The sequence below is a fragment of the Tachysurus vachellii genome, chromosome 26 (genome assembly GCF_030014155.1).
Source record: "Tachysurus vachellii isolate PV-2020 chromosome 26, HZAU_Pvac_v1, whole genome shotgun sequence".
In the NCBI taxonomy this organism is placed as follows: Eukaryota; Metazoa; Chordata; class Actinopteri; order Siluriformes; family Bagridae; genus Tachysurus; species Tachysurus vachellii.
This window is the reverse complement of record NC_083485.1, coordinates 2,765,497-2,777,938: the sequence shown is the minus strand read 5'-3', so window position 1 is coordinate 2,777,938 and position 12,442 is coordinate 2,765,497. Positions and strand designations below refer to the sequence as shown.

The following is a 12,442-nucleotide window of genomic DNA, read 5'->3' as shown; positions in this document are numbered from 1 at the left end:
CAAGTAACTACTTGAAACTTATTTACCCAATTCCACAATTTAGACTACAAAGTCATATTTTTTAGATCTTGATTCCCCCCCCCCCCCCCCCCCCCCCCCCCCCCCCACACCCACCAACACACACACACACACACACGCGCGCACAGAGAATTGCAAAAAGATCGGTAAGGCGTTTTGTTCCCATAGACCTGTAGAGGGAGCTGTAATCAGCTTTAAACAAAAGGCGCTCTCTGGAAGCGGTTTACATTCATACTTCTTCAAGTGAAGTGTGTGTAAACATACACCAAGAGCATCCCAACAGAGAACTGCTCCGTCTTGCCATTCACAAACATCAAGTAAGTTATTCTATTCATGTAATTCTTATACACATGACTTTATGTATCTGGTTTCTACTTTAAAGTATTTTTCTTTGTTTATAAAAAAGAATTGATCTACACTTTTGTTCTTTTTTTTTTTTTCTTTAAGTTTTCTTTGAATCTTTGACTGTGCATGTGTTAAACTGGGCTTGGTGAAACCTATTGAAATGACAATGTATTAGAAGAACTATGATCCTTATATAGGTCTTATAAGGCTGAAAAAAATCTTTAAGGAATATCTTGACAACATAAGTTTCTTTGTTCATCTGAATGTTCAAAATGTATTTAGGTCATTGGCTCTGATGCACAAGTGTGTGGGTAAATAGTTGGCAGTAACTCTCTTAAGCTTATGACATGTGTAGGTGTGTTTCTCTCCTATCTGATCACTGTTAAAGCAATTATGGTCATTATGCTTTGTTTAATTTGCTTGATTTAGCTGTTCATAAGAAAAACCTAACCCTGGCTCCTACACATAAAATACCATATCTACTGTGATGTTTAGATATCTGGGGGCGTACAAACTACTGCATCTTTGTAGTAAAAGTTCTTTTAGTTTGTATAGATAGCTTGGCTGACTAACATACTAGTTAACTGCTACATTCAGTGGGACTGAAGTATTTCAAATATTGTCCAATTCCCCTTTGGAGAATACTGAAGTCATCAAGCTTTCAATATTTATTTCAAAATTTATTAGTCCATAATTTTATCATTTTTAGAGCTTCAATATGCTTAGCAAATTAAATTATAATACAATTTAGGACATTATTGTTAAGGACAGGACTAGAAAGTGTGTAAATGAGTGGATTATAATTAGAATTATCTTGTGAAATATGAATAGAAGGTCACTTCAATTTCAAATCCTAAAAAACTCACTATCAAAAACACATCTTTCACATTACAATTTAACTGGCTCTTCTGTGTATCTCAGGAGATCACAAGTGCATTACTGAAGGATGATTTTGCACCAAACATTGTCCTGGATGCATATAGTCATCTTTGCTTTGTTGACTAAGCATATGTCACACTCAGCCACCGTAGCAGACATCTCAGGTGAGCAGTGTGATTTGTCAGTGCTGTGTGAGTCTGCATTTTGACTTAAAAAGAGTTAATAATGACCCAGTAACAATCAGTTTCTCTTACTGCATACAACACTTTTTCTCCAGTGGATCCTCCAGAGAACATAAAGATCATTGATCCAGGTCATCTGGGTTACTTGAACATTGAGTGGAGTCAACCGAGCAGCTTGTTTAAACTCTCAAACTGTGATATTCGCTACCAGCTACGCTTTTATGACACATATACAGAGAGATGGAAGGTATGCCTCAAAACACACTAACACACACATTTTATCTGTGCAAATCTTAGAAATAAAGGCATACAGCCTATAGAATTTAATCAACTAAACAATATTACTGAACCTCTATGATAAATAAATAAAAACTATATGTAATCTTTTTTTTTCATGACTAAATGGTAACTAATCTTCATTTAGAAGATTCATTTCCTTGAAAGTCATATGCCTTGGATGCTTTGACTTGAGGCATTTCTCTTGAACATGTGTGATAAGATCAGTGTTGTCTGTTGTCATCTGTTGTTCTAATGCAATTCATGCCCGTTTTCCATTTCAATCACTCGCCACACCTCTTTTACAGTATTTTACTTTCCACGTTACAATATATATATATTTTAATTCCTTCTTTATCATCAACAATCTGTGATTTTTTTTGTCAAACTGCCATAGAGTGAAACCTGACCTTGAGATTGCCAGGAATTAAGTTATAAAAATTGATTATTTTTAGCAGTTCTAGGGTGTGGCTAAAGAAACCACGTACACAAAAGTTTCCATTATTAGCCCCAGTTTCAGTTGAGTATTGTTATATCGCCTTTTGTGTTCACATGTAGTAACTTCACATTTAAAGCAGAAGTGTCATCAATAGACAGTATATATAATACTCTAAACAGTAGGAAAACATCACTAGATGCTGTAACACCAGCAAGAGTTGCTAGAGAATACAATATAATGACTTTGTCCTAGCTAATACCTAATACCCTAGCTAATGCACTAATTGTTACTACAAAACATGATTGTAAGTATATACTGTAAGGGATGCTAAACATGACCTCGAATGCAAAAAAAAAATAAAAAAATAAAAATAAAAATCTTGGCTCTTTAACATGCCATGGGGATTGAAGAAATATCTTACGCATCTGCAAGATATGAGAGCACTTGCAAGACCCATGTAACTTATACTACCTTGGGGCATTATCTCAGCTGGGAACATACGTTGTTTTCCCTTTAGTGGACTGAATAGCATGTTTGAAAGCTGTGTCATGTTGTGAGTCATTTATCTAGCTTCATGCCAAACATGTACAATATGCTCCTTAGTTTTTGTTCAAAGATTGACCAATGAAGCGTTTCTTGACACATTTGTGCTGCAGACTCTGAACAAATTGTTCACATCATCTATGTTTATTTGGCCCTGTTTATAGCTTGTGAGTCGTCTATAATCCATTAAGATTCTGTTCGAAAGAAGCCTTCAGGCAGACAAAATCTGTTACTTTGACTAACATCCACTTATAAGAAAAAAGGCAATATGTATAAAAAATAGAATAAATAAAATAAATAAATAAATATACTCTAAAAACTTTAGGTTTACATACGTCCCTCTCAGCTATATAACTCTACTTTATATGGATTGCAATACTTCAAACGATATCAGTCAATGTGGTGTGGGTCTAAGGTTCCATAAATACACACAGATTTTAAAGAGTTTGTACACCTTTGTAAAAAAAATTTACAAAGCTAATAATAAATAACAGGTCCTAATAAAAAATTATATTTTAGCAACCATTATAAACCAAGTTGTTGCACATGAATAACAATTAAAACCACAATGGATACAATTATACCTTTTCTTTGGATGGAGTCGTTTTTGTTTTTTCAATTAACTGAAATAAAATGCTATTTAATGTAGACGGGATGCCAAAACTCTGAGAATAAAATTCTGATGTTTTCACAAATATCGATATGTGTTTGTGTTAAGTGTATCAGCTAAAGCATGTTTACTGGGATTTGCAATAAAATAAAATAAAACAGCTTCATAGCAATATATTAATCTTTGATATTAATCTTTCATGATAGCCTGATTTTTGTTTATGTGTTTTTTTCTTCATGTGTGCCAGGGTGTACAGACAAACAAGCTATTCTATGCAGCCCAGTTTGACCTGGAGAAACCCATCCGGCTGAGAATGCTCACCCTGCTAAAGGGTTTGTGCACCAATGGGACAAACATTCTGGGACAGGAAGTCGAGCTTGTGCACACATTTAAACACAAAGGTATGCATGAGTCAATAATCTGATTGATAATGAAAGGGCCTTGCTTAAGAACTCAGCAGACACAGTATGATAGTGTTGGGGCTTAAATCATTGGCCTTCTGTTGGGAAACCCAAAATCTTTATAGCTGAGTCACCACATGATATTGGAACTTCCTGACTCATTTTGATGACAGTTTAGTTACCAGTGTTATTTCTCACAGTAAGTCATCCTTACTTCATTCTTGATATATGAAGATGAAAATATTTATTGTTGGAGAGATAAATCAGACAATTACATTAGGCTGTAATATAATGGTCATTTCCCAAGTACTGAGGGACTGCTGGATATAATCCCTTATCATAAAATGTGTTTAAAGATTTGTCAGCCCTACAACGTGAAAAGAAACTCCAGGTGATTTTGCACCAAATAATTATGGGCAGCAAAAGAAAAAGAATGGTAACTATGTGGATATGAAGCTCTGTGGCTCTCCTGTCCAATTATGCCCACCAAACAAGGCCACTTGCAATGCAAACCAAAAAAAAAAGGATATTTGTTAGGACCTCTGTGCTTCTGGGCCCTTGAAAACCTTTACTGTTACATCGAAACTGCATATGATCAAATTGTCTTTAGATTCCCACCCTTTCATTAAATCAATCAAGTGTAGTCCTTGTTTAGTTGAAAATGAAGCCACAATGACCAATTGTCCTCTCTTGGACTGAATCCAGTTTGGTGAGCAAATTATGCAATTTTCAAATATTCCCACAGTTGTATTAGTTAGTGTAAAGGTCATAATGTTTAGTCAGCTTTTGGCATTTAAAATTGTTTATGCTGTACGGTTATTTGAGAAGAAGTGAGTCATGAGGCTACAAGTCTAAATCTTTCCTTGAAGTAAATCTTTCCTAGTGGAGTTCAAAAGCCACATATCTGTCGTTATTTATTTATGAAGTTTGAACCCATTCGATATGTTAAATGATAACACTTCATTTAAAATGCCTGAAAGTCATGCAGCACACGACAGACAAATCTAGGTTGTCAACCAAGAAAAAGAGGTGAAATAAGTATTAACTTTTTCACAATGAAGGCACCAAGGAGCTTCTCTTGTGCACTCAAGTGTGAGCAGAAAACCAATCATTCCTTTCATCACAGCACTAAACAGGGCGTTCAGTCAAGTGCATTCAGCAAAGGCCAAATATTTTAAATTGAAAGGTACAGAATGACGTTATTATTCTGTGCAGATGAACGCATTGCTTTAATACTGTAATGAATATCTGCCTCAGGTTTGGCTGGCTCAAGAATAAGGGATTTCCACTGCATTTACGTTAACAAGGAGTACATGGAGTGCACATGGGAGCCTGGAAGTGCTGAGCCTGCCAACACAAGATACTACCTCTATTACTGGTAAAGCTCTACTGTACATCATCTTTAATTTAACCCAAGGCATCTGGGACAAGCCTGACACCAACAGAACAGCATCCTAAATAAAGAAATATTCACATAAAATGTTTGGGGGGAAAATTTACTTTATAGCACCAGTCAATGTGGTCACTGGTTTAATTCAAAATGTGTATAGTAATGTGTTTGTACCTGTTGTGTTTGTCCAGGCACAGGGAAATGCAGGAAACAAAAGAATGCCCAGAATACATCCCATTTTTTGGAAACCACAAAGGATGTAGATTCCCTCCAACGTCTCTTTTGGATTTTTCAGAGTTTAACATTTGTGTGAATGGGTCTTCTGAGGTGGGATATTTACAGCCAGCTTTCTTTTCCTTGGCAATCCAAAACCATGGTAATTACACTGCTCAGTACCACAACAGCATATGATTAAAAGGAGTCTGCATCTAAAAATCTGAAAAATTCCTAAACATCATGTTGTCTCTGTCTCCAAGTCAAACCTAGGGAAGTGACTAATCTTCATTTGGCTCATAATAACACCCTGGTGCATGTAGAGTGGGCCCCTCCATCAGGTCCCATTCCTGATCAATGTCTGGAGTATGAGCTTGAAATAACAACAGTGAACTTCACTGGCAAAAAGCAACAGGTGAACACAAAGCATTACACACACATTACTAGGGGTCAAAAACATCACTTGCTTCAATATTTGACTGATTTTGACTATAAAAGGATTCTCAATATAATTCTGATTTACTGTTCTCTACACATTCTTTTCTACTCATAAATCCAACAATCAAATTTAAACAAGGATTAACTGGTTAGTCCTTGTATGGACTAACCAGTACTAATAAAGTATGAGTTTCTCTCATACTTTGTTATCATCGACCCAAACTGTTTTCAAATGACACCACTTAGACTTTAACTTGTTCCCTACTTGCCTGCTCTAATGACGTCTCTCCAACTTTCACATTTTGAACGTTTTTTAATTGTCAATTCTTATGTTTCGTACATCAATGCAGAATCTGAACAAAGCAATGACCTCCCCACACCACTCCAACAAACGACTATTTTCCACAAGGGTACAGACCACAATACTTTAGATAAACTCTAGAATATCTGATATAAATGTCATAGTTGTGTACAGTCACATACAGTAAATGCTGTAGTGTTGATGTTATGCAGTTTTATGTAAATGCTTCACTACATTTTACCTTGGAAATCACAGAGTATGTACAGTACAGACATTTACAACTTATAACTATATATTCCTTCCTTAAACTTTCTTTTATGACACAGCAGATTTATATTTATATTATCAGAGTAAATATATAGCAACTTTTGGCATTGATTTCCCTCCCTTTCCACAGACAATGGTGATTGAGGAGACAGCATTTACATTCCATCAGGATGGTGAAACTAAGAGAAACTGCTTCCAGGTCAGATCTAAAGTGAACATTTACTGTGCTGATGATGGTTTCTGGAGTGACTGGAGTCAGCCAAGATGCATTCCAGGTAAGTCACAATAAAATGCTTATCAAATAACCCTGGTGTCCATGGCCCACACGTGATGTCTAATCCTTCCTTTTTCCACAGAGACTGAACCAGAAATAATTCGAACTACAACATCCTGGAGCCCTTTGCTACTGATTGTTATTATAGCCAGCATCACTGTTTTGGTCGCCACCATCTGCTTCATACTATGGATGCTCAGGAAGATGTAAGTTTATGACTGAATAATATGTTGGTTAGTGGCTCATTAAACTGAGCAGGACATGAAATGCAGACAGAACTCAGGCTGCAACTAAGAACTATTTTGAAATTTGATTAGCAATTATTATCTATTAATTTAAGTAATCAATTACTATTTAAATATTTAAAATCACAAATATTATTAAATTATCTAAGGCTACTACAGAATTCATAAATAAAGGTCTCCTGCCTCACTAGCTGAAACACTAAATACGGCTAAACTCTCAATCATTTTAATTGTTTGGAATTGACTCCCAAACAACTGGGTTGACAGGAATTAAGTAATAAATCTGATGACACACAGGCCTATATAGTATATACTTAGCAAAAAAAAAAAAAGTAGTTTAACAAGTTCTAAGCTGTAATTAACTCACATAATTAAGCTAATTGCTGCACAATATTCCATAATGAACAAGCATCATAACGTTTTAAAATGAGAAAACATTTTACTTGTAAACTAGTCACTTATCAAAGACATTTAACCATTTTACCATGTCCATTTTAAACCATCCAGCTGTAATATTTTCTAAAAGTATGACCCTAAACATGCGATACAGCTAGAAAGGCAGGTAGGATAGGACAATTATATTATTAACTAATTTAGCATGGTTCAGGTACTGATAAAATGTTTCTCATACTGGCCACATGATTACCAATCAAAATTACTGACATGAAAAGGCAAATCATGTCATAAAAATTCACAAACATAAACATGCTCATTTCTGTCACAGTGCATGAGTCAGGAAACACCCACAAAATCCCTTTACCTCTGAATAATAACCAAGGTTCAGAGTTAAATCAACCTTATTCCATTTTGTCACTACGTCCCTTGTTCATTGTTAGAGCATAACAGCATGCCCTGACCGGTTTTGTTTCTTCCATGACATACAGGAGTAAGAAAAGACATATCAATACACTGACTAATTAGGGCAGAGCCAAATTTTTACTGATAGATTCCAGGTTGAATCCACAGTTTGACTTACCATATCAGGTTATGTTCATTTTTATTGGTCTTTCTGTCTCTCTCCAGGTGGAACAACAGAAACAAACAGAAGCATATTTTCCGTGCTCTGTACCAGGAAAAGGTTCAGAAGGTGGTCCCTACTATATTCAGCCCTATGATTTAAATGTTCATTTCTCAGCCATCATTGCACCTTGTGCAAGTACATAGCCTCTGTCAGTTTCCATCCAATCAGTTTACAATACTGAACAATTCAATGGCTGGACATGTTTTCTTAAGATGCACAATGAAACATATAAATCCTGCACCTTTTTTTTTTTTAAACAGAGAATGCAGTCAGTCTAGGTAAAATTCTATATATATGTGGCAGCATAGCACTACCAAACAGTGTTTCCTTTCTGAATGTAGTACCTGTATTGTTTACTTGCCATTTTTATTAAAACACTGTACTAATCCAAAGTTACTCATTAAATGCCAGAATTCTTGCCAACCTTTAAACTAAACAATGTATGTTTTACTGAATATTTTAGCATGTTATTTGTTTAATGAAACTTACTATTATTTCATTGTCTGTTCGATAATATGTCCTTTTAAAAAGGACATTCACCGTCCTTTCCTTGTTTAAAACTGTATGTTACACACTGAACAAGTTATTTGAAACCTCACTTTTCTCCTCTGTATGTCACAGCTTTTACAATAAAAGATTTGTCTTTTGCTATATCACTAAATCTAGCTGGTTGACATCTAACAGGTGATTCTTTAGAAACACACTTGTGACAGTCTGAGTCAGACAGTAAAATTTGGCTTTCCCCGAACAGAATTTTCACTTTAAAGACAACATGACAGCTCCAGAGCAAATTTGTACCATGCAAACATTGCAAAAACACTTTATTACTACATGTAGTCAAAACTACATTTCAATTATTGTAAATAAGAAATGATTATTATTGCTGATGTAGTATATTTTTCCTCAAACTCAGGTGGTTAGGGTTGAAATTCAGGTTATAGCTCTCCAGGTGCTCAAAGTGTTGAGGATAAATGAAAACATATATTTTACTTAAATTAAGGAAATCATATTCTTTACTGTGAGTAAGTTGCTGTGTGACATTTAAAGAGATTAATCTAATATGTGACAAACTGCCTTGTTTATCTGCAAAGAATTATCAGGAAACCAAATCTCAGTTTCAGCATCTTAGTCTGGGCGCCCCCTGCTGGGTAATGTGCTGAAGCATGGAAAAGAAACGAAACACTACTTTGCCTTAGCATGCTTCTGAAAATTGTATTTGCAAACAGATTTGATAATAGTCTAGAAAATACTTTCATATCTTATACTTTAAGATATATATTGTAATTATTTAATTACAGAGTGTTAAAATGTTTTGCTTAAAATGTCTTAGGTATAACAATTAGTGTATAACAATTGATATACAACAGAAGTATCAAACTTACCATACTGTAACGCTCCAAGGTTATCAATGCGGTACAGCAGGTAACCCTGCTGTTTCAAAGGTCCACAGTCCCTATTTGATTATGAACACTGGGGTCTGGGTGTAGTCTCTTTGGGTTTCATCTGGGTTCCCTGCTTTTGCTCCACCTCCCAAGGTGTGAATGCGTTTTTATAGTTGGTGACATTTGACAGACTGGAAAAAAGGTTATTTCTGACTCCTGGGATCAGCTATGATTTCATGCATGAGATGATTTAACCTATTTTAATTAAGAACCTGACCCAAAAAAGAAAAAAGTTTATAATTCGAAAACTACTATATTACAATATAGTATACATTATGGAGTAAAGTTTGCTCCGTGTTATACACATTATACACGTTATACACGTTATACACATAGTCTAAAGAAGGACGGTTATTTAACTTCATTTTTCTCAGAATGAAGCAGTATGTCTTTAGTCATAAACATTTAGCAGACAAGCTAGCTCGACAGGCTTTCAAATCCTGAGGGTTTATCTACAAATAATTGGAATATCGTTGTTGCATTAAGGAAATAAATAAATAAATAAATAAATAAATAAATAAATAGATGTTTTCCCAAGCAATTGGGAATTGTTAGTGCCACTAACTTTCGGCTAGCAAAAAGCTAGCAAGTTAACTGAGGTAATTGGTTAGCTAGTTGGTGAACGGCACTCATAGATGTCTACACCTAGATGTCGCCTTGTGGTTCTAAAACCACCACCATCTTGGAACAGGGGTCTTGTACTTCGATGTCTACGATGCCGGACTTCTGTGCTGCATTTCGATGTTCAAATGAACAAAATCTAAAAACCAGACAGCAAGGGATTACATTTCACGTGAGAATGTGTTTTATGATATTAAGTGTTACGAAATTATATTTCTGGTTACATTGGTTTTTTTTTACGTCCAGTACTGACATGGCATTAAATAAAATAATCTGAATCTGAATCTGTTTGTAGATTCCCAAGTGATAAACAGATGTCAGCATTATATTTTGAAAAAGTAGATTATCTTAATATCAAAACCTTAAATGTTCTATGGCCTCAATTATAAATACACGTCTGATCGTTGGAACGAACCAAAACAAACTAGAAAATGGCATTCGTGACGATTTATGGTGATTTCATTTCCGTTAGACCTTTGCACTACAGTATATTGACGCTGATGCATTAAAGAGGAGGGGGTCCCCTGTTCCAAGATGGCGGCTCTATTGACGCATTCGTCCCGGCAGGCACTAAATTCCCGGGGTTTCGTTACCACGACATAAAGTGGGCGTGTTTCAGGAGGTCTTGGAAAAACGCCTTCTTTAAAAAAAAACAGCATACTACGAAGGACAAAACAGTCATACAGGTTGATTTATTTTAGAAAACAAATAAACAACCAAAAACTACGGTTAATGATTAGGGACCTCCGTGAAGTTGGCACCCCATAAAAAGAAATAATCACCAAAACTATGCCATTCGTTTGTGCTGATTTGTGCCGCAAAAATGAACGTTTGTGCTGGTTTGGTGTTTGAGATATTAAACATTATATTTTTGACCGTGTGACGTCACTTTCCACCCCACATCGCCCAAATCGCTCAAAACCGGCTTAGTTCGTTTGTGCTCGATTTGTGCCCATTTGTGCCGTTAAAACAAACACTATCTGTTTTCCTTCCTGAGATATAACCAAAAAATTTCGGGAATTGTGACGTCACTCTCCACCCCAGTTCGTCCAAATCTCTCCAAACCGGTGGTGTTCGTTTGTGCTCGATTTGTGCCCGTTTGTGCCGTTAAAACTAACCTGGTATCTCCGAGCCCTTCTTAAATATAATGGGAAAAAAATACGTGTTTGGGACTGTTACGTAACTCTCCACCCACTATCGTCTAAATCGCTCCAAAAAGGTGCCATTCGTTTGTGCTCGATTTGTGCCGGTTGGTTAGGGTTAGGTTAGGGTTAGATTATCAAATAGGCCACGCCTACCTGATGACGCAATATCTGTTACGCTGTACTGAAATCCCTAGAAATAAGTGCCTGCCCATTCGTTCCAATGAACCTGTAGGGGTTCAACGAAAAATCGGCAGCTGGCAGCAGAATATCTAGGTGTAGATATCTATGAACTGCACTGAGGTAATTTTACTTTTAGAAATGTGTGTTGAACATTTTTTCAAATAGATATTGATATGATAGTTTAAATAAAAGTTATATTGATATTGACAGACTGAAAAAAAAAAAACGAAAAAGCGATCAAATCAACAACTTTCTGGCCTTATTCATCTCTGCCGTTTTCTCTGAGGGGAAAAAACAACTGATTCGGTTCTTTGAGTCAGCTCTTGCAATCGCAGTTTTGAGTTATAATTGGGGTCAAGCCCCGAAGAGGCGTAGACACCTATTGTTATCATTAGTTTTCTTCTTCTTCTTCTTCTTCTTCTTCTTCTTATTATTATTATTATTATTATTATTATTATTATTATTATTATTATTATTATTCCTCTTCCGCCATTGAAGTCAATGGCAGCCCATAGAACCGTACATAGGAAAGTTATGTAATTTGGCACACATGTAGAGGCCAGTCTTAGAAGTTACTATAGCAATTTTGGTGTGTCTAGCTCAAACCCTCTAGCGCCACCAACAGTCCAAAAATCCAATTATGTTCATGTTCATAACTGCTAGAGGCCTAGAGACAAAATTCTCAGAACCAGAATACAGCACAAAGAAGACTGGGCATCTGTCTGTCTGTCTGTCTGTCTCTCTCTCTCTGTCCCTGATCCCAAAAATATCATAGTGAAACCTACTTCCTGTCCGCTACTTTGAATTATATTGCACACTTACTTTTTCGAACTCCTCCTAGAGCGCTCGTTTGATTGGCTTGATTTTTGGTACGCATCATCTAGAGACACTCCAGACAAAAAGATATCAAAAGTTTATTGATAGACCTATCTGTTGGTGTGTAACACATCAAAGAATATGATGGCGAGCACGCTGAAATGTATTTGATCCCTGATTCTGATTCTGATTCTGGTCATGTAGAGGCCAGTCTTAGAAGTTACTATAGCAACTTTGGTGTGTCTAGCCCAAACCCTCAATACAAAAAATACAGTTCAGTATTTTACAAATGCAATGCCATATCGCTACGAAACTTGGCTGATGGTTCATCAGCGACATGTTCTGAGCGCATCTGATCAGCTTGACCCTGGTATCGCTGCTTGCAGCTATATTTAC

General features: G+C 36.0%; 1 protein-coding gene across 2 annotated transcripts; it reads left to right on the top strand.

Annotated features, from left to right (window-relative positions):
• The first annotated feature begins 208 nt into the window (after positions 1-208).
• Positions 209-8,503, top strand: il13ra2 (interleukin 13 receptor, alpha 2). Of its 2 annotated transcripts, none has more exons than XM_060863448.1 (10): positions 209-335; positions 1,285-1,406; positions 1,520-1,671; positions 3,540-3,693; positions 4,951-5,071; positions 5,275-5,459; positions 5,560-5,711; positions 6,433-6,577; positions 6,659-6,782; positions 7,845-8,503. In XM_060863448.1, the coding sequence occupies exons 2-10, from the start codon at positions 1,310-1,312 to the stop codon at positions 7,939-7,941; spliced, it is 1,227 nt and encodes a 408-aa protein (XP_060719431.1). In that variant the 5' UTR covers positions 209-335; positions 1,285-1,309; the 3' UTR covers positions 7,942-8,503. The 2 variants fall into 2 exon arrangements, with proteins under 2 accessions (XP_060719431.1, XP_060719430.1); XM_060863447.1 differs by having other exon boundaries at positions 1,487-1,671.
• Positions 8,504-12,442: the final 3,939 nt, after the last annotated feature.

What these genes read in the sequence shown, in the direction of transcription:
- il13ra2 (XM_060863447.1), top strand. Translation starts at nt 1,310, where the DNA reads ATGATTTTGCACCAAACATTGTCCTGGATGCATATAGTCATCTTTGCT. An exon ending in TCACTGGCAAAAAGCAACAG is followed by an intron (nt 5,712 to 6,432) that starts GTGAACACAAAG and finishes CCCTTTCCACAG; the next exon opens with ACAATGGTGATTGAGGAGAC. An exon ending in CTATGGATGCTCAGGAAGAT is followed by an intron (nt 6,783 to 7,844) that starts GTAAGTTTATGA and finishes GTCTCTCTCCAG; the next exon opens with GTGGAACAACAGAAACAAAC.